Source organism: Gossypium hirsutum, chromosome D11, assembly GCF_007990345.1.
Source record: "Gossypium hirsutum isolate 1008001.06 chromosome D11, Gossypium_hirsutum_v2.1, whole genome shotgun sequence".
In the NCBI taxonomy this organism is placed as follows: Eukaryota; Viridiplantae; Streptophyta; class Magnoliopsida; order Malvales; family Malvaceae; genus Gossypium; species Gossypium hirsutum.
This window is the reverse complement of record NC_053447.1, coordinates 58,998,543-59,021,290: the sequence shown is the minus strand read 5'-3', so window position 1 is coordinate 59,021,290 and position 22,748 is coordinate 58,998,543. Positions and strand designations below refer to the sequence as shown.

The 22,748-nt window shown below is 33.8% G+C and overlaps 1 protein-coding gene and 2 long non-coding RNA genes across 3 annotated transcripts; 2 read left to right on the top strand and 1 right to left on the bottom strand.

Annotated features, from left to right (window-relative positions):
* Positions 1-1,785: 1,785 nt before the first annotated feature.
* LOC107947542 (uncharacterized) lies at positions 1,786-2,822 on the top strand. The gene is made up of 2 exons (XR_001697163.2): positions 1,786-2,298; positions 2,563-2,822. It is a non-coding gene; the product is annotated as an uncharacterized lncRNA (long non-coding RNA).
* Positions 2,823-17,729: 14,907 nt separating this feature from the next.
* On the top strand, positions 17,730-19,279 carry LOC107945980 (uncharacterized). Its single transcript, XR_001696797.2, has 2 exons — positions 17,730-18,591; positions 18,922-19,279. It is a non-coding gene; the product is annotated as an uncharacterized lncRNA (long non-coding RNA).
* A 273-nt stretch (positions 19,280-19,552) lies between these two features.
* Positions 19,553-22,103, bottom strand: LOC107945979 (L10-interacting MYB domain-containing protein). The gene is made up of 3 exons (XM_016880157.2): positions 21,874-22,103; positions 20,580-20,939; positions 19,553-20,486 (listed from the first exon to the last, which is right to left on the bottom strand). Exons 2-3 carry the CDS (start codon positions 20,937-20,939, stop codon positions 19,821-19,823), a joined length of 1,026 nt encoding a protein of 341 aa, XP_016735646.2. The 5' UTR covers positions 21,874-22,103; the 3' UTR covers positions 19,553-19,820.
* Positions 22,104-22,748: the final 645 nt, after the last annotated feature.

Sequence of the window (22,748 nt, the reverse complement as noted above, 5' to 3'; positions counted from 1 at the left end):
CACGTTAAAAGAAACGAAGAAGGGAGGAAAACAAAGGGAGAAGAATAAGAGAATGGAAAATAAAGAAAAAAAAGAGTTAAAAGAACATAAAAAATTTAAATTGCTCAAAATGAAAAAAATAGGGACCAATTGTAGAATTTAACCTAAGATTTTCGTTTGAAATGATGATTTAACGTGCCACATCAGCTTACCGTTACACCGTTAACAGCAATTAACGACTCAGTGACTAAAATGTTACAACGCGATAACGTGACTAAAACGTAAAATTTCAAATATAAATAACTAAAATGTAACCTGAAGTAACTAAAAATGATTATTTTAATAGCTTACCCTAATATTTATTATCTTTAGAAAAAAATACTTCCAAGTCATTTTCTAACTAAATTGATGCTCTAATAATAATTTGTAACTATAACTATCGAAACCAGTTTTATATTTATTTTTTTTAAAACGGGGTCGACTTTTTCAAAAACAAAAATTGGATTCGCCACCAATTTTTTATTAAGGTGTGATCAGTTCACCTTGAAAATGATTTTAGGTCTACGAATTTTGAGAAAATAGATTCGGGAGTCAGTTACGCACGAGGAAGGGTTAGCACTCTCGTAACGCCCAAAATCGGTACCGAATTGATTGTTTAATGTCTTGGTGTCATAAATTTGAAAAGAAAACTTTTTAACTTGAATGAATTAAAATAATAAAACATTCTTATTTTAAAGAAATAAAACATCACACCTAATGAGTTAGGGCGCAACATTTTTAATCTTCAAAATTAAGTTTGTCTTTTGATTTAAAACTCATGCATTTAAATTTCTAAAGGATATTCGACTATTTGGGTTAAAAGAGAAAAATCAAAACCCAGTAAGTGAGGGCACGACCAACCGAATTTCCCAAATACAGAATATTGCCTTTATTATTTTTAGAAAAATCCTCATCTTGAGAAAACAATGTGTCATATCCAATGCGTTAGGACACAACGTATTGATTTCCCGATAATGAGCTTTTATGTTTTTTTTATTAAAGAGCATTCCTGATTATTTAGATTCAACGAAGAAAATTAGAACCCAATACGTTAGGGCTCAATCCTCTTGAAGATCCCAAATATCGAATATTGCCTTATTTTGAAAGCCTTGGAACAAAAATAGTTTTAATGCTTTGATGAAACCAAATATATTTTCTTTTTTAAAAAAATGATAAAATGTCAATATACAACATAAAACAAATACTTTAATATGAATTATATGTGTATATGTATCTACAAAATATGTATATACATATAAGTACAATATATAAGTAAAATTGAAAATATGTGTATGGATATATTAAAACACATATATGTAAGTATACATATAAAAAAGAAAAAGAAAAGGAATGAAATATATAAAACAAAAAAAAAACTTATAATAATCTCTAAAAAAGTATGTATATATATTAAAAAACATGTATATGTGCATGTATTATAAAATAAGGAAAATGTATATGTATTGTAAAATATAAATGTATATGTATATACATGTATATAAAAATTATGAAGATAAAATAATAATAATAATAATAATAATAATAATAATATAAATAAAATATGTACATGTATATCTTCTAAAAAAGTTTAAAACATATATGCACATATATTTTATAAAAAAATATGTATGAACGTACGTGAAAATAATAATAATAATAATAATAATAATAATAATAATAATAATAATAATAATAATAATAATAATAATAATAATAATGATAAAAAGAAGAAGGGAAAAAAATAAATTTTTTAAAAAGCAAATTGCAAAAAGGACTAAAGAGTCAGTAAAACTAAAACAACAGGAAATAAATGAAATTTAAACAAAATGGTGGGTCAAATCGCGACATGCGAATTACATGGGGGCCAAATCAGAAATAATCCGCTTCCCCAAAACGGTGTGCAGCGATGTGGACTAAAATGCCACACAGGTAAAATATTCAGGCCAAATTAAAAAAGGAAATGGGTTTAATTAAAGCGCGTCGTAGAAGGTGGGCCTAATTGCGCAAATTCCCCATTTAGGCCCAGAACGCGCGGACCCTGTTTGCGGGTCGGGTCAACGCGCGGATCTGGCCCCTTTAAACGGCGCCGTTTTGTTTATATGTTAAATTAAACACAAAAATAATAAAAAAGGATTAAAAAAATCATTTTGTTTCACGTTTTTGAAACGTTTGCTCTGCTAGGGCTTTTCTTAACCCTTTTTTGCGCCGTCGTTCATCCGTCCCTTCACCAAAACTCCGATTGCGACGGATATGGTGGTGGCACGGCGGCTTCGAGGAAAGGTAAGCTTTGCCTCCTTCTCTTCTTTTTTATTTAAGTAAAATAAAATAAATAAAAATAATAAAAGAAGAAATATAAATACAAACAAAAATAAAAGATCGATGAACACTACAAAAGATAGGCCTTTTATAGTTTTTCTTTGTATTCTTGTCTCCTTTTTTTTACAATACAAAACATAGGCCTTTTATAGCCCGAATAGAACAACCTTTTCCCTTCTTTTTTTTTGTTGTTTTACACTATTTGGACTCTTTGAATCCGTTTTGTAGGAGAACATGGGAGTACGGCGCGCATGGAGGAGGCCGGTTCCGAGACGTACGATGACTGGGGTCTTTCTGGAAGCTGTTTTAGTTTTAGGGTTTCGGTGATTTTGGGGGTTGGGCTATTGGGCTTTAGGTTTAGTTTTATTGGGCCTTACAGGCCCTTTGTAATTTGGAATGTATTTTATTATTTTTGGGTTTTAATCGGGCCCGGGCAAAAGGGGCCATTACAATAACTTATTCAATAATTTTACAATAACTAATTTTAACTGGTGTGCGTTGCATGTGAAGGATATAACATTATATATTCTAAAAATTAAGACAATAATAGAAATATTAAAAATATTTTAGAAATAAAATAGTACAAAATTATAAAATTATAAATCACTTCATATTAAAATATTTAATTATAAAAATAATAATTTCTAAAATTTGCATAATTGTAAAATATATTTGCAATAATAAATAAATTATAAATATAATTATGATTAATTATAACTATTTTATAAAAATATACATAATTTTTTTATTCCTTAAGAATAGTTATATGAAGACAAATTAATCTTATTGTAAGAGATTAAGAGCTGATTGAAAGTGGAGTAAAAAAAAAAAAAACAAGGTTTGACACACACATAAATATGATTATAGGTTTGGGTCTGCCTAAAATTTTAGGTTTGTTTTCTAGGCTCGTGTTGGACTCAAAAAATTGGCTTAAACTTTGTCCAAGTTCAGCCCAAATTAAAAATGTTAAACTTGAGCCCGATCTGGCCCACGCGTATTAATTTTTTTTTAGATTATTATTTTTATATAAAAGCAAATTTAAAAAATATAATACATCAAATACACTAAAAATATTAAAATAAATATTTCTCAATAGATTGAAAATACACTAAAATATGTATAGTTAAATAACTAAGATAGTTGTAACTTAGGAAACAAATGCTTCTAAAATAGTAGCAAAATTAACAATAAAACAATAGTTATACAATATCTAACCAATAACAACAAATTAGTAGTAATATAATAGCTAAATGACAACAAAACAACAGCAAAATGGTAGCAAAATAGTTAGAAAACAACAGCAAAAAAGAAGGGTAAACTACAAAAATATTTACTCACTTATGTTTGAAATGTAACGTTTTAGTCACTTATGTTATCGTTTTGTTACAAAGTGATCACTCTACTGTTAAGCTCCGTTACCTTCCTAATGGCGGTCCTATGTGGTAATCTAAATGGGTTTTAAACGCCAACTTGGATGTCTTACGTGGCAGTCCAAATTAAATTTATTTAATTAAAAACCTATTTTCATCCAAGCTGGCATTTAAAATCCATTTGAACTGCCACGTAGGACCGTCGTTAGGGAGGTAACGAAGTTTAACTGTAGAGTGACCACTTCATAACAAAATGATAACGTAAGTGACTAAAACGTAACATTTCAAACATAAGTGACTAAAATGTAATTTGAGGCAAATAAAAATGACTATTTTTATAATTGACCCAAAAAAAAAGTTTAGGCTAATTCAGGACGGATCAAACTAGGCTTGGGCTAAAAAATCCTACCCAGAGCCCGACACACTTAGAAAACAAATCTATCTTTCAGAATTATATTTTTATTCAAATTCTCTCACTTTTCAATTAAATCTTCAAGTGTCGAAGATAATAAAAAAGATGAGAAGAGGATAATGGTAAGATGAAAAACCTCGCCAATTTGAGCAAATCAACATAGGAGACAAAACAGTGCATATTAATTCTAATAAAATAGAGGTCATTTAAACTCCATCACATAAACCATATGCACACCTACTTCTATATAGAGCTAGTCGATGTTAACAAAATGTTTATCCCCTATGATTATAAATCCCTTAGCTATGTTAATAGCTGCCAAAACATCAACTTGAAATATCATCAACTCAGATCTTCTATATCTTTTCAAAACAAAGTCATTTCTTTAACAACACTTCACTATCAGAGCCGAAATCAAAAATTAATTTTAGGAATCGAAATTAAATTTTTATATTTTTAGGAGGGTTAAAGTGTAATTTGATTTCTATTAATTTAAAATTTTAAAAGTGCTATATGAAAATTTTTTCATTTTAGGGGGTCGGTCCCTATCAGCCCCCTAATTTTGCCACTGTTCACTATTCAAACCTCAATTTTAATCAATTTTTCCATTTTTCATCAATATTGTTGTCAACTCACAATCCCAACAATTTATTCAATACCCATTCTTTCTCGACTTTTACTAATATTACTTTATATTTATTTTTGAACTTAAAAATTTTGATATTTTAGATATTGATTTATAATTTCGTTTTGATGCACTTTTCCTGCCTTAATTTAATGTTTTTTTTTTCAAAATTTTGGATAGCATGACCTCCTTGATGTCTTCATGGACTTTCATCTTTCTTTTTGCAGTCCCATCATTTAGTACTACTTGTATCCCATTGAAATTGTGATCCTCATTTTGGGAAAAAATGACATGAACTTGCTCTGACTTTGAGCACATCCACTTATCTTTCTTATAAACATGGCGGCACTAAACTACCTTCTCCATTATCACATGAATAACCCTAATACATCTCATCTCCAATACATCATTTTACGACATTTATCTAACACATCTCTAAAGCTATTATCTCTAAAATCAACTAACCTACATTCCTTTTCACTAAATGTTTCGAGTTTAGGATTTGAGTGAAAGATGAAACACCTTCATGAAAAAATTAACTTAATTTCACTATTTACGCCTTTAATGTTTAACGAGGGAATCACGTGATTTTGTAATTAAACATTAAAACATTAACTTTAAAAGATATATGTTTACAGCCAAAAAAACAACTACTACTTATACCCCAATTCTATTTTTGATTTCAAGATTAATTAGTTCATTGATGATTACTTAATCCTCACAACTTATTGATAATTTTATGAACTAGTCAACTCTTTATGTTGCCCAAAGTGTTTTTGCACAAATTTCTCATACAATCTTAATTATCAAAATCAATAAGAGAATCATTTGTGTACCCACTTCTGTTAATCGATAATCGCACCTCTTTCTTCCATTTACTCTATCCATTTTTTCCTCAACTTTTTATCAAAACGCCCCTCCTCAATCTTTTCAAGAGTTCACTTTTCTCTTAATTATCGACCCTACTCTCTTTAATTTTACTTTTGCTTTATGTTCTCATTGATTGTATTGGTTTCGAAAGAATTTGGACCGCGTTAATTAAAAAACACCATTCATTTTCATGATCCAGTGTTAGTGTACAAAGCTCTCCTTCATCACAATTGGCTATTTTACTAATCATTGTTTCTTGACAACACACACAATACAATTCTTAAGAAAGATGAACATATGACCAATGAATTGCAACTTAGAATCCAATACATCGCCCTTTTGTCATGATTCAGTTAGATTATTAAAAATGTTTTCATTCATTTTGCAACTCTTTATACTTTAAGTAAACTTTCTTTGTCATGATTATGAAAGTATTTTTCAATTTGAATTCTAAATATTTATTTAAAAATAACAAATATACCTTGTCAAAACCGTTTTTTTTTAAAACAAAAATTGAGTTGTCGACTTTAAAAACAAAAACTGGAGTCGCAACCGATCCTTTATTAAGGTGTGATCGGCTCACCTTAAAAATTATTTTGGTCTACGTTTTTTTGAGAAAACGAGTTCGGGAGTCAGTTACGCACGAGGAAGGATTAGCACCCTCGTAACGCCCAAAAATCGGTACCAAATTGACTATTTGATGTCTTAGTGTCGAAAGTTAAAAAGATTTTAGGATAAGCTTGAATGATAAAATTTGTAAAAGGATAACCAATTGTTCAAGTCATGTAAAGAAATCGAGTCCCAATACGTTAGGGTACAATTCCTCATAATCCCCGAACTTTGAATATCACTTTTATTTTATGTGAAAATCTTCATTTTGAGAAAGTAACAGGCCACACCCAATACGTTAGGGCACGACAAGTTAAGTTCCCAAAAATGATTTTTATGCTCATGCATTTTGAAAAAAGAATATCATCGGTTATTTAATATCATCAAAGAAAATCATAACCCAATACGTTACGGCTCAATTTCCCTCGAAATCCCAAACTCCGAATATTGCTTTTATTCAAAAAAAAAAGTTTTGAATCAAGAAAATAACTTTGATGTATAGTTAAAGCCAAAATATATTTTCAAAAGGGTATGTTAAAAAGTTAATGTACAATATGATACAAATATTTTAATTTACAACATATACGAATAAATATTTACAAATACATATATACAAATACAATATAACAGTAAAGTCGCAAACATATGTACACATATATCTAAAACACATATACAAGTATACATGCAAATAGAAGGAATGAAATATATCCAGTAAAGCAAACAAAACATGTATTAAAAATAAAATAAAAGTATAAAAAAAATGCATATGCATATATTTACAGAAAGAAAAAAAAAGGTGTACGTATATGTATATATTTAAATATTTATATATGTACAATATGTATTCAAGTAATGAAATATATATAGAATAATGAAAAATGTTTTAAAAAAAATGTAAATATATATGCTGTAAAAATAAATGTATATTTTAAAATTATAATATATAGGAAATATATGTATATTCAAAAATGTACATGTATATTTATATATATATATATTTGTAAAAAAAAGTGAAGAATAATATATGAAAATAAAAATATATGGTAATATACATAAATACTATTTGCAAAAGTAAAAAAAAATATAAGAGTATACGTATATCAAAATTTGCTTGTATGCATAAAAAAAAGTTTAAAATATTCATATACTATAAAAACATATATATATATATTAAAGAAGCATGCATGTGTATACTATAAGAATACGTGTATAAATAATGATAATAATAACAATTTAAAAAAACAAATTGAAAAGAGAAAAGAAAAAAAATGTAATTAAAATAAAATGAAGGACTAAATGGCGATGCGCGCATTCCCTGAGGGGGTTAAAATGAAAATAACCCGTCTCCCTGAAACGGTGCGCAACAATGGGCCAAATTGAAACAAAAAATAAAACACAGAGTTAAAATTATAAATATGAAAAGGACTGCATTAAAAACGACAAGAGAGCAGAGGGACCAAGGAGATAAATATCCCCCTAGCGAAAACATGCGGGTTACCAAGCGGGTCGGGTCACACATGCGGGTTTTGGCCCTATACGACGTCGTTTTGAGGCCATTGAAGCAGGCCCTAAACGACGTCGTTTCATAACCTTTATAAATGCCAAATTTTCCTTAAAAAATTTCATTTTCCTCTTTGATTCAGAAAAAAAATAACAGAGAAGCTCTGCTAGGGTTCCTCCTTTATGCCGCCGCCGCCAATCGAGGCATGCCACGGCCGCCCCGGTCTCCCATCGCGACGGAGAGGGGCGCCAACTCAGCGATTCCGACGAAAATAGGTATGTTCGTCCCTTTTCTTTATATTTTAAACAAAAATAAATAAAAATAAAAAGAAACTCTATAGAAAAAAAAGATATGTATATATGAAACAAAATAAAAGAATGATAATCTCAATGAGGTAAAAACCAGAGAGAAAGAAAACCTTTGTCTTTCAAAAAGAAAAATCTATTTGCCTTTCAATTTCTTTCGGTATTTCCCCCCTCCCCTTTTACAGATTACAAATGGCTTTTTAAATAGCCGAAAATGGGAAAGAAAAAATGAAAACCAAAAAATCTATTCGGTTGGCCCGATTTTTTGCTCCTCTCATTCGCTTGTTGTAGGTACGTGCGTGCGCGAGATTCACGGCGGCGAGGGGCGTGATGCGCGGGGGAGTTGGCTCCGAAACATGCGTCGATTGGAGTTGTCGGAGGTGGAGCGCGTCGTGGGGGCTTGCGGCGCTGAACTGAACATGGGGCTGGGGTTTGGGAAGTTTAGGATGCTAGGTGGGCTAGGTTTTGGACTATTGGGCCTGGACGGCCCATTTTTTGTCTTGTAAATAGTCTGGGCCAATTGGGCCTTATTACAGCTGCCCCTCTTTGCTCGTTGCTGTGTAACGGGAACAGAGCAAAGACTAAAAGCCCAATTGTGCCCGGGCTTATTGAGGCTCGACTTCTTTAGTGCTTTTCTTCCTCAAGTAGGCTTGTTCCTTCCTACTGCATCTTCAGAGGTATAGGAACTGGTGCTTCAGTCCACTCCACTGCAATGTCAGAGAGATAGGATTCATACTTTGTAGCTTCTCAAAAGAACAAAATTTGCCATCTTTGATCTACTCCTCTACAACTTCAGGGAGATAAGTCTTATAGCTTCAACTTGTTCGGCTACAATTTAAAGATAAATCTTGATGCGATCTGCTCTACTGCAATTTCATAGAGATGAGATCTGTGATTTTAATCCACTCCATTGCAACTTCAAGGAGATAGGATTTGTTACTTTCGTCTGCTCCACTGCAACTTCAGGGAGATAAGACTTGTATCTTCGATCTACTTCACTACCAGTATGGGAAGACAATATCTGCTTTCTTCGATCTACTTCACGCCAATACATGAAGACAAGATCTTCTTTCTTCGATCGATTCCACTGCCGACCGGGGAGATAGAATTACTGGCTTCAATGTACTCCACTGTAACCACAGGGAGGTAAAATCCACTATCTTTGATCTACTCCACTACTGCTTAGAGAGATAAGATCTGAAATCTTCAATCTATTCCATTGCTGCAAGGGAGATAGAATTACTGGCTTCAATATACTCCACTGTAACCATAAGGAGGTAAAATTCACCATCTTTGATCTGCTCCACTACTGCTTAGGGAGACAAGATCTGAAATCTTCAATCTATTCCACTGCTGCCTAGGAAAGTAGAATCACTGGCTTCAATGTACTCCACTGTAACCACAGGGAGGTAAAATTCACCATCTTTGATCTGCTCCACTACTGCTTAGGGAGACAAGATCTGAAATCTTCAATCTATTCCACTGCTGCCCAGGGAAGTAGAATTACTGGCTTCAATGTACTCCGTTGTAACCACAAGGAGGTAAAATTCACCATCTTTGATCTACTCCGCCACTGATGAAGGAGACAAGATCTGAAATCTTCAATCTATTCCACTGCTGCCCAGGGAAGTAGAATTTCTGGCTTCAATGTACTCCACTGTAACCACAGGGAGGTAAAATTCACTATCTTTGATCTGCTCCACTACTGCTTAGGGAGATAAGATCTATTTTCCTCAATCTATTCCACCGCTACCCAGGGAGATAGAATTACTGGCTTCAATGTACTCCACTGCAACCTCAGGGAGGTAAAATCTGCCATCTTTGATCTGCTCCACTACTGCTTGGGGAGACAAGATCTGAAATCTTCAATCTATTCCGCTGTTGTCCAGTGAAGTAGAATTACTGGCTTCAATGTACTCCACTGTAACCACAGGGAGGTAAAATCTGCCATCTTTGATCTGCTCCACTACTGCTTAGAGAGACAAGATCTGAAATCTTCAATCTATTCCACTGCTGCCCAGGGAAGTAGAATTATTGGCTTCAATGTACTTCACTGTAACCACAGGGAGGTAAAATCTGCCATCTTTGACCTGCTCCACTACTGCTTAGGGAGGCAAGATCTGAAATCTTCAATCTATTCCGCTGCTGCCCAGGGAAGTAGAATTACTGGCTTCAATGTACTCCACTGTAACCACAGGGAGGTAAAATTCACCATATTTGATCTGTTCCACTACTGCTTGGAGAGACAAGATCTAAAATCTTCAACCTGCTCCACTGCAACCGAGGGAGGCGAGGTTGGTGTCCTCAATCTGCTTCACTGTCGATGCAGGAAGGCAAGATCTGCTAGCATCACTGATCTGTTCTCTGGGGAACATGACCTGTATAGTGAACCTAATTATGCCTAACGATTAGGATGTCATGATCAGAATGAATCAAATGCTCCTAACTAGACATGTGTGAATGACATTTGAATGAAAATGATATTTTAACGCTTGGGTTATTATTACTCCAAGTTTATTAAGGTTTCATCACTAATGTGTTATAACACCTTCTTGCTCAGCTGGCGTCTCCAAAGAAACACTTGACCGGATTGCCCCCACTGTAAACCTCCAAGTTTGATCCACTGGAATGCAAAAATTGTACCACTGTTTTCCCACTGTAACCCAATGGTAAAAATATGCGGCTTTTCTCAATCTTCTGTTATCGCAATTCAAGGATATAAGATGTGAAACTTTTTGGTCTCTTACACCATTCCCAGGGTGTTGTACCAAATGCTCATGCACAAATGAAGAAATCTTCTCCAAGAACAACTTCTCCTTATTACTCAGTAATCATTGCTTGCTTGTTCATTGAAGCTTTGTCACCAATACGACATCTTGCCATTTTGATCAATCGATATTTTAGACAGCAAAAACTCAAAGGGATGTCTGAATTTAGACCTTTCCTTATTAGATTTCCAACCTGGTGCGTTCTAAATAATAGTCATGTTTCAGGTTCCTGTATTATTTAGAAACTTCTAGAGTAATATGCAAAACCCCATTGTGAAAGTTTTATTAGTCTATGAATCATTATTCTAATGAAACATGCTTGTAAAAAGATCATGAATAAGAATAGAGTTGGCTCTGACCATAGCTCGAAATGAATAAATTATCAAGGATAATAAAAATAGATAACAAAGAAATTGATTTAGGAATACGTATCCTAGAAATGAATGAAATGTTCCAAGAATAACAAAAATAGTATAAGCATTAGGTGCCCCAGATATCGCAGCTTGAACTTTGCTGTACAGACTTTCTGAAGACCATTCTGAGTTTAACATGTGTTTAGGATATCTACAGTACTTTGTCGATGCCCCAAAATGTCGCCTACCCTTTCCTGTTGATTCAGGTATAGCAAGACCACTGCATGCCCCCATTCTGATCAGTATTTGAGTTGCTTTGATAACCTCATGCCCCATTCCGATCAATATTTGAGCCGCCTTTTTTGGGTTTTCAACTCAAATCCCCTTTGGTCTAAGGCGCCCTTTGCGGGTTTTCACCTTAGCCTCTCCCTTTTACTTTTTCATTTTCCTTTTCACTTTCTCATTTTTTCATTTCATCATTTTTTAATGACTCAAAGTGCCATTTGTGGGTTTTTACCCTGGTCATCTCCTTCTTTAAGCGGAGCATTTCCTGACTGAATCTGAGTTTACAGGACTTATCATCCATCTCGCTCATAATCAAAGTTCCTTTGGAAAAAAAAACCTTCTCTGTAACCTAAGGTTCTTTCCAATTTGGCATCCATTATACTTTTTGTAGAGTTTCTTCAGCATTAGGTTGCCATCATGGAATTCTCTGGGACAAACCTTTCGCTATAGGCTCGCATCATTCATTTCTTGGTACATCTGACCATGATGAATAGTTTCTAGCATTTTCCTTTAATTAGGTTCAACTAATCGTATCAGGATTGGATCTTCATCTTATTTTAGCTCAGCCAAAACTTGAAGAGAAAGAATTTCAATTTCAATGATAAAATCGTGATAAACTGAAAAGAATGGCATTGCCCCAGTAACGTTTTCACTGCACCATTCATGATATTTGCCTTGAACATTCTGTAAATTTCTGATATCGTACTGTTGTTTAGATTGCAATAACGGCGCTTAAACCTGGCACATCCTGGTATGACCATGTGAAAGCATCTTTGAATGCTTGAAGTAACTCAACAACGTCTTACTTTATTTTTTCCGGTCATGCATGTTCCCTCAAGGTCACAGTTTCTATTGTCTCCTCATGAGGTAAAATTTCCTTCCTGCTCTACCATCCTTAATAAGTCCAGAAATAAGCTACAATCCATGTCATCTTCAAAGTTGTGAGATCCCTCTAAACACATGTCTCACTCAAAAGGAGATTCTGGGTCTGTTGCAGCATCACTCATGTCATTGATATTTGGGGACCCATAGTGGGTACCGAAGAATATACAAAAGAATGTATGAGTAATATGAATAAATGAATGAATAATTTGGTAGAAAAAAATTGAAAGAATGGAAAAAAAACGTAAAGAATGAAAGAACATTTGCTCAAAGATGATTGCAATAATGTATTTCATTAAAATAATAATGTTTAGACGTGAGCCTATCTCACAAAGAAATTCTTATTGCTTCTAGGCTGAAAGCAACAAGTGTGTTCTGAACATTACTCTAACAGACTCTAAATACTACAGGGTTTCCTTTGCAGTCCAACTATTTAGAACAGTCCTAAGTTTATAAAGGGCGAACATCTAACAAGATCTCTTCTCCAGTTGTTTCTTCGTGTTCGGCACTGATGTGAACGTTTCCCAACATTTCTTCATTCATCGTAGTCCCTTCATTATCCATATGATTGAGTAGCAGGTTTTCTGTACTGAATGAATCCTCAAATTTGACAATGCCCATATTGATAAACCTTTCGACCAGCTTTCTAAAGGCAGTGCAATTTTCTATAGAATGCCCCGTAATTCCTGCATGATAGTCACATTGCGTATTTGTGTCGTACCATTTGGGGTACGGAGGTTGTAAAGGCTTCAAGTAGAAATGGGAGACAACATGTGCGTCAAATAAACTTTGATACAACTCCTGGTACGACATTGGGATTGGTGCAAATTGAGACTTCTTAATGTTTTGCTTTGTGCCAGATTCTTGTCTTGAGGGGATCTGATGGCCAATAGTAACCGTCTTTGGCTGGTTTGCGGTAATCGGCTTTGAATAACTCTCGTTATACCTACCCACATTATTCACCTCATTTTTCCTCTTCCTCGAGACTTTTGAAGTATTGTCTTGGGAGTTCCACTCTTGCCCATTCCGTTTGCAACGATCTTCAAATTGTTTTGAAAACTCTACTTTCGCCTGTTTTGTTTCTGCTAGATCATCGAAGACAACAGGATTAGTTAGATTGCCCCTAAGATTGGAACCTGAGCCTGTCGCGAAATTCACCGGTGTCGAGATATTGGTCTGGTACTGTGGTCGAATGTTAACAGTTACCCTTTGTGGATATGTGTTTGGTTGTGCTTGGATGTTTGTTGGGGTAAAGCCTGGAAGATATGCAGGGCCTTCATTATCATTCCCAAAGTGGACCACTGGGTTTTTTCCTTTTCCTAACCTCATATCCAATAACTGGGTTAACTGTCTCATCAAATTTCTTTGGATTTCTAGCATCTGTTCCTTCATATCTTGTTGAAATTTAGCCAATTGCTCTAGCATCTGTATTTGCATCAGCTCTAATCTCTCCAACCTTTGGTCCATTCCTTTAGTTTCTGTTCGGGTACCGCAGGAATGTTGGTTTTTTAGCTGAAATAATTTTACTCAATTAGGGTCTTTTAATGGTCCTTAATGCACGTGATGTTGTGTAATGCAAATGCATGAAGTGAATGCAAAAAGAGACGTTAATTCTTGGTTCAATTATATTAGAACAACTTTACTAGAAAATAAATTTCTTTACATAAAGCAGATATATATACGATTTTGCCCTTATAGGCGGAGTCATTCGATCCTCTTCTTCATTCAAGCATTAAGATAAATCTCACGAACTCTTCAAAAGGGATGTCTCTTCTATCTCCTTTCTACTTGATCCGGGCCGTGCTTCGTTGCTCCTTTATCGTCGTGATGCTCATTGGCTTCCCTTAAAAAAAAAAGAGTTCAGCGGCTCTCGAATAATCTTCATCAGCTTGAGTCTTCGGGCAACGGAGCAATGGTTATGTAGTCCTCCATTAAATTGTCATCTTCCTCTTGTTGTGTTTTCTCGGAACATATTCGGGCAATCGTATTATTTTCCACTTTATCAAGAAACCCATTTCCTTATGACAAGCTCTCTATTAACAACCAAACGTGAATCAACACCTCTTTTATGATGAAAATGTAATGCAATCATAACAAAAAAAAAGAAAACAGGTTAGTACAAAGCAAAAGCAAATAAGAATAAATAGAACACCTATTCGAGTGAATACTAGGGAATCGAAGTGGTTCTACCTAGGGCAAGTTCCTAAAGCTCACTATATGAGGCTTAGTTTCTAGAGTAAGGGGTACCCGAACCAGCAGATTCCTCGATCCTCACCCATTATAGGCTCATATGGATCGAGTTCAATTCAGGGGGATACATGTCCCTATGGCTGCACGGAGATTAAAATCTCACGAAGACATAGGTACGGATGTATCCCGGAAGTGGTCCACTACCCTGTACGGAGGTGAAAACCTCACGAAGGACTAGTTTCTTGCTCCCACTTAAGGGTGAAAGGCAAAATGCAAATGCAAAGTTACCAACATCAAAATGAAAAAAAAACGATGAATGCGAAGGGAACTCGTGAATTTTTAAAACTTTTGATTTTCGACACAAAGACAAACATAATCAGCTTATGGCTCGACTCTCAAAGTCCCCAGTGGAGTCGCCAAGCTGTCAAAACCGTTTTTTTTTAAAACAAAAATTTAGTTGTCGACTTTAAAAACAAAAACTGGAGTCGCCACCGATCCTTTATTAAGGTGTGATCGGCTCACCTTAAAAATTATTTTGGTCTACGTTTTTTTGAGAAAACGAGTTCGGGAGTCAGTTACGCACGAGGAAGGATTAGCACCCTCGTAACGCCCAAAAATCGGTACCAAATTGACTATTTGATGTCTTAGTGTCGAAAGTTAAAAAGATTTTAGGATAAGCTTGAATGATAAAATTTGCGAAAGGATAACCAATTGTTCAAGTCATGTAAAGAAATCGAGTCCCAATACGTTAGGGTACAATCCCTCATAATCCCCGAACTTTGAATATCACTTTTATTTTATGTGAAAATCTTCATTTTGAGAAAGTAACAGGCCACACCCAATACGTTAGGGCACGACAAGTTAAGTTCCCAAAAATGATTTTTATGCTCATGCATTTTGAAAAAAGAATATCATCGGTTATTTAATATCATCAAAGAAAATCATAACCCAATACGTTACGGCTCAATTTCCCTCGAAATCCCAAACTCCGAATATTGCTTTTATTCAAAAAAAAAGTTTTGAATCAAGAAAATAACTTTGATGTATAGTTAAAGCCAAAATATATTTTCAAAAGGGTATGTTAAAAAGTTAATGTACAATATGATACAAATATTTTAATTTACAACATATACGAATAAATATTTACAAATACATATATACAAATACAATATAACAGTAAAGTCGCAAACATATGTACACATATATCTAAAACACATATACAAGTATACATGCAAATAGAAGGAATGAAATATATCCAGTAAAGCAAACAAAACATGTATTAAAAATAAAATAAAAGTATAAAAAAAATGCATATGCATATATTTACAGAAAGAAAAAAAAAGGTATACGTATATGTATATATTTAAATATTTATATATGTACAATATGTATTCAAGTAATGAAATATATATAGAATAATGAAAAATGTTTTAAAAAAAATGTAAATATATATGCTGTAAAAATAAATGTATATTTTAAAATTATAATATATAGGAAATATATGTATATTCAAAAATGTACATGTATATTTATATATATATATTTGTAAAAAAAAGTGAAGAATAATATATGAAAATAAAAATATATGGTAATATACATAAATACTATTTGCAAAAGTAAAAAAAAATATAAGAGTATACGTATATCAAAATTTGCTTGTATGCATAAAAAAAAGTTTAAAATATTCATATACTATAAAAACATATATATATATATATTAAAGAAGCATGCATGTGTATACTATAAGAATACGTGTATAAATAATGATAATAATAACAATTTAAAAAAACAAATTGAAAAGAGAAAAGAAAAAAAATGTAATTAAAATAAAATGAAGGACTAAATGGCGATGCGCGCATTCCCTGAGGGGGTTAAAATGAAAATAACCCGTCTCCCTGAAACGGTGCGCAACAATGGGCCAAATTGAAACAAAAAATAAAACACAGAGTTAAAATTATAAATATGAAAAGGACTGCATTAAAAACGACAAGAGAGCAGAGGGACCAAGGAGATAAATATCCCCCTAGCGAAAACATGCGGGTTACCAAGCGGGTCGGGTCACACATGCGGGTTTTGGCCCTATACGACGTCGTTTTGAGGCCATTGAAGCAGGCCCTAAACGACGTCGTTTCATAACCTTTATAAATGCCAAATTTTCCTTAAAAAATTTCATTTTCCTCTTTGATTCAGAAAAAAATAACAGAGAAGCTCTGCTAGGGTTCCTCCTTTATGCCGCCGCCGCCAATCGAGGCATGCCACGGCCGCCCCGGTCTCCCATCGCGACGGAGAGGGGCGCCAACTCAGCGATTCCGACAAAAATAGGTATGTTCGTCCCTTTTCTTTATATTTTAAACAAAAATAAATAAAAATAAAAAGAAACTCTATAGAAAAAAAAGATATGTATATATGAAACAAAATAAAAGAATGATAATCTCAATGAGGTAAAAACCAGAGAGAAAGAAAACCTTTGTCTTTCAAAAAGAAAAATCTATTTGCCTTTCAATTTCTTTCGGTATTTCCCCCCCTCCCCTTTTACAGATTACAAATGGCTTTTTAAATAGCCGAAAATGGGAAAGAAAAAATGAAAACCAAAAAATCTATTCGGTTGGCCCGATTTTTTGCTCCTCTCATTCGCTTGTTGTAGGTACGTGCGTGCGCGAGATTCACGGCGGCGAGGGGCGTGATGCGCGGGGGAGTTGGCTCCGAAACATGCGTCGATTGGAGTTGTCGGAGGTGGAGCGCGTCGTGGGGGCTTGCGGCGCTGAACTGAACATGGGGCTAGGGTTTGGGAAGTTTAGGATGCTAGGTGGGCTAGGTTTTGGACTATTGGGCCTGGACGGCCCATTTTTTGTCTTGTAAATAGTCTGGGCCAATTGGGCCTTATTACATACCTAAATAAAAAATTCGAATTCAATTCAATAATTACCGAGCTAAGTTTAAACTTGAGCTTAAAAATACTTAGCTCGAATAGCTCGCAAGTCTTATTGAGCTTTTTGTTTCTAATATTTTATATTATTAAATTACATTACTCCCTCAATATAAATTATTGACTCTAAGCTTAATATCAAGCCGAGTTTGAGCTTGAATATGTATAACTCGAGCTTGAGTATGAAAATTGAAAATGAATTTAAAAATAGATGTGTGATCAAGCAAGAATCGAATATTGAACTCTAAATTTCGCATCAAACTCGAGCTTACTAGTATTCGGGCTCAGCTCAACTTGAATCAATTACACCCTATGCTGCACTTGTAATCTAATACTTAGCAATATGTCATGAATATTTCAGTGATATATATTACTTGAAGGTCAAGCAATTGTTGAGCAACATGAAAAGTAATGTTTGTCCAGAAGAAGTTTCCAAAGTGCGGCTATGGCTTAAATGAAAAAAAAGAGCATGCCCAATGCCTGGAGAAGCTTCGTCAGGTGGCCTGTAACCTCTATCAATTCAAAACACTCTCCCTAAATGCCAACACAACAAGATATTGTCATAGTCAAATACCAACCCAGTTTTTGACTGTAGTATTCACCACCCATGACCAAATCTTAGGATCATTACATGCAACCTATTTTGTATTATTTATTTCTGATAAACTTGTCTTAAAATGCAGATTGAAAGAAAGTGGCTTTAGAATTTGACTGCATTTATGAGTCACTGGTTCAACTGTCCCTCAGAGACATGACCCTGAAATAGCACTAATGGGGTTTGGCTTGGTCTAAACTCTGACTTGAGGTATAAGGTAGGGAATCTGAGACAAGATTGAATATATCACACACTGAGTCTTGTTCCTCATGCTACAAGATGGAAAGGTTTGTGAAAAGACACAACACCAAAAATTAAATTAGTTTGCCATTTTTGTACCTTTTGCCTGCAACAGAAAAGATGAAATATGGTGCTAGATATTGTAATCAATAATTCACCATTGTCTAAGCAAAGCAACATTCTCTCTCTGGATTTCCCCCCCTCTAAATGCTCCATTTGTTTCACCTACCATGAATCACTCCATTTTTCCAAAATGGGGTGGCTCAGATCCCTCCTCTTCCCCTTGAAGAAGCTCTGGTTTCGCATGCACTCTGCTCCAACAAAGAGTACTTGCTATTTTTCAATGCCTGTTCTACTCAGTTTTTACTATATGCATTCTTCATTCATTCACCATTAAGGATCTTCATAACTTCTTAGTTACATTGATCCGAATCTTCACCTTCTTAAAGTATTCTTATCTGATATCTATGTTCGACATATATCTAGACATGAATACAGAATATATACACGTAATTGATACTTACACTCAAGCCATAGTAACATGGCTCTCTACGGTTGTTATAAATTATAATTCTTCATGGCTGTCTCTTCTTTTTTATATGATTGAGCATATTTTTATATTTTTTTTCTTTTTTTTTTTTGCGGGTGAATTTCAGGTAGAGGGATATATATTTTATATGAAGATGTGAAGTCATGCACAGATGAGGATGTTCATGTCCTCTGGTCCATACTGGTAGAATCTCATTCACCCCAAATTAAACCAAAACAATGAAGTATTTCAAGTATATATGAAGCCCCTTTAGTATCAACATATCAGAAAAGAAATAAAAGCTAGTGGAAGTAAAAAAAAAAATTCCATCTATTTCTCTTTGTTAGGAGCTCTAGTTAGCTTGAAAAAAGAAAGTGGAACCAAAAACTGTAAATTAACAGGTTTTTTCTAAGATTCTAAGTTTGGACCTTTACTGCTTTTCCCACTGTAACCAAAAAGAGAAAACAACAGTTCTTTTTCTTTTCTTCTGCGTGTGTTATGTTTGGTCATGACATTGAAGCCAATTGCTTAGTCTTCAAACTTATTTAATGGCATTCTTAAATTAAGAATGTGATCATTTACTAACTACTACTTTTTATATATTTCATGCACTTACAATGTATTAAATGATATCAACTCATTATAATTTTGTTAAAAATAAGTAGTTTTGATTTTAATGGGATTATATATAAATCCTTTTATAAAACCATATTTTCAGCTTAGTTCAGTATCCTTCACAGAACCAAAATGAATACCCCTTAATCAACATGTCGAACTCACTGATTACTGCTAATGAACATAAAAAGTGAACATACATTTAACTAATCTATCTACATCAAAATGGGGATTGTTAGCCATTTCCCACAAACCTAAAGGCAACAAGGGTCCCACAACATAATTAAGCTAGATGAGATATCATCCAACTGTTAGGTTCCTAGCTTCATCACCATCATCATCTTGATCAAATACATTGAAATTAAGTTATAAAATGTTGGTAGTACTCACCATTGTGGTCATTTTATACCTTTAAGCAGCCTTGGAGCTCTCCTCCATCTCCATTTTAAGCCACCAAGCTCTGATATCACTTGACAACGACATAAATACCGTCCGCTTATCCTTGTCAATGAACAGCTTCGTGGCAAAAAAATACAATTTGCTCATCTTCGGAACTTCTTCCTCCATGTTATCAAGCATTCGAATTGCCTCCGGAATGTTATATGGCTCAAAAGTTACCTTGGCTGAAGTTGCCGTACTCATACTTTCGGCTGCACTACACAATCTATCTATCTGCCTAGATAGTTTTGAAACTCTCCCAATTAGTTTTGGTACTTTCTCTTTACCCTTGTTGAGATGAGAAGAGTCTGACTCCGGAGATCTCTTTTTCTGGTGAGGTGGCTCTGACTGGTGCTCGGATTCGGAGTGAGCCTGAGGATTCTGTTCCATGCAATGGTTATCCATCTCATTGAAATGTTCACCCATTGCCTTTTTCGACATTTGAATATCTTCTACAGCGACAACCTCCTCAACCTCTACTTTAGGCGGTTCATCATCATCAGTTCCATCAATTGACGGTAGACCAAATGTGGGTGTGAAAGTTACGTCATCATTGATACCCTGAAACATCCAATCTAATTTGTTTTCTAATTCTGGATCAATACCACCATTTTTGAACTTTGTAGCCTCAGGCATTAGCTGCACATTTATACATGAGTGTTATTGATCTTATATACGAGAAAATAGAAAAAAAGATTAATAAAATCTTCGTTATGAAAATCAATCATGTACCTTTAACTTCTTTTCCCACCATGCCTCTGAAGTATCAATATTGTTCTTATTAGGATCCCAACCCAAACAGGTATCATTCCCTTTGAGCTGTTTCCATAGCTTCCATTCTTTTTTCAGTAGATCCCATCGATTCTTCAGCTGCGACTTTTCATATTCTTTACCAGTTTCTTTGTTAAAATTCGCAACCAACCTCGACCACCCTTCCTTTTTAAAGTAAGTTCCTCGCCTACAATTATGATCTTTTTCCTTTATGCAAAGATCACAGAATATCATCGTTAAGTTCCTGTCCCATACTGCCTTGATTTTTTCATTACTCCTACCTCGAGGAACCTCTACTGTAAGAATTCGAGCATTCTTCATCTATAACAAAGTTTTTCAAAATTGAAAGAGAAAAAGAATCATACAAACAAGCTTGTCATAGAAATACAAAAGAAATAGCAAAAAAAAAGATCATCTATTAAGAACTTAAGATCATCAAAGTATAAGCCATTTCCGTTTCCGAACAAAAATATACTTTAATCAGAGAATCACACGTCAACCAACCGAACATATCCGATAGTGACCAAGCCAATAACATTCCAGATTCGTTTATATACAGCCACATACTCACAGTAGCATCAATCGTTCACATTCGCATGCAAAAGTTGTAGGTTTGCAGATACACATATGGTTCCCAATACTAGGTGCATCCATGTCCTCGGATCAAAGAGTTGAACTTGGTTCAATACTCTTACAAAATAGTAACATTCCCCTATACATACATACATACATAAATACATACATACATACATACATACATAAATACATTAATATATGTATGTATGTATGTATAACGGACCCAGAGGCATTCACATACATACAAAAGACACGTTTATGCATAAATAAATACACTAATTCGTACATGAACACATAAAAAAAGCACATTCATACATAAATATATTCTCATTCTTACACACATGCTGAAACACAGACAGACACGCAACAAGGGAAAAAAAACAAGTGAATATAATAGTCACTCTTGAAACCCTAACATAATACATTAATAATTAGATAAATAAAATAATTAGCTCTTCATTGTTCAAGCCATGAAAAAATAACACGGAAAAAAACAAACCCATTGGAGGAAAATTGCAGAGCAACACAACATAAGCAAAACCCATTAACCAAAAAGCATTAAAATAAAAAACCCAGAAATGAAAAACACAAAAGAATCTATTTTTATCATCACGGATGAAATTTAAACCCCAAATTGGTGGGTTGATAAAGAAGAAAAAAAAGAAGAGAAAAATGGTACCTTTGGGTCAAAATGAGGATGAAAAATCTATGGTTTAGTGCATGAAATAAAGGGAAGAGAATTGAGCTTTTTGTTGGAGAGAAGGTGATGAATCTGGGAAAGAGAACTTTTTTGCGGTTGCCCAAACGCGTGTGTTGATGGACTCACGAGATGGAATTGCGAATTTCGTTTGGGATTGCGTTTGAACGCAATGCCCGATTATGCCACGTGGAGCTGTTAACGTCTTGTTTGGCAGAAAATTGAGAAAGAAAAGAAAGGAAATTGACTTTTTAGGTATAATATCATATTTAGCCTTCTATGTTTACATCTTTTATCCATTGGCTTTTATTTTTTAAAAAATTAAATTTGACCCTTAACCTCTTAAAAAAATCGATTTACCTTTGAAAAGTGTTGAATTTCTGTTTCTTAATAGAAAATTTGACTAAAATGTTAATTTTTTTTAAATGACAGCTCACATGGCAATCCACATATAATTCAAGTTAATTTTTACAAACTTTTTGTATTTTTAAATATTTTTATAATTTTTAAATTATTTGTTAACCTGGTATATAAAAAAATATGTGTCATATCAGCATTAAAATTTTAATATTTTAGTTATCATTTCCATTTAAAAAAACGATTTAACTTTTTTTGAAGGCTTAATTGTCAAATTTAGCTAAAAGAAAGAATGAAGGTCAAATTAACAAAATATGTAAACTTTAAGGTCTATATTTAATATTATATCTTTTTTTTACTTAAACACCATAATTTTTTTTCTAAAATAGAGATGTTTTAAGATTATTTAAGGTAGTGTTTGGAAAGCCACCTGATAATTGGATTTGAGTGTAATTGCTTGCAATTACCCGGTGATGACATGTTTGGTAACTATTATAATA

Excerpts from the sequence above, each read along its gene's own strand:
- LOC107945979 (XM_016880157.2), bottom strand. The coding sequence starts at position 20,939 with ATGAAGAATGCTCGAATTCTTACAGTAGAGGTTCCTCGAGGTAGGAGT. Across the intron at positions 20,487-20,579 it reads GGTGGGAAAAGAAGTTAAAG|CTAATGCCTGAGGCTACAAA; the intron begins GTACATGATTGA and ends ATAAATGTGCAG.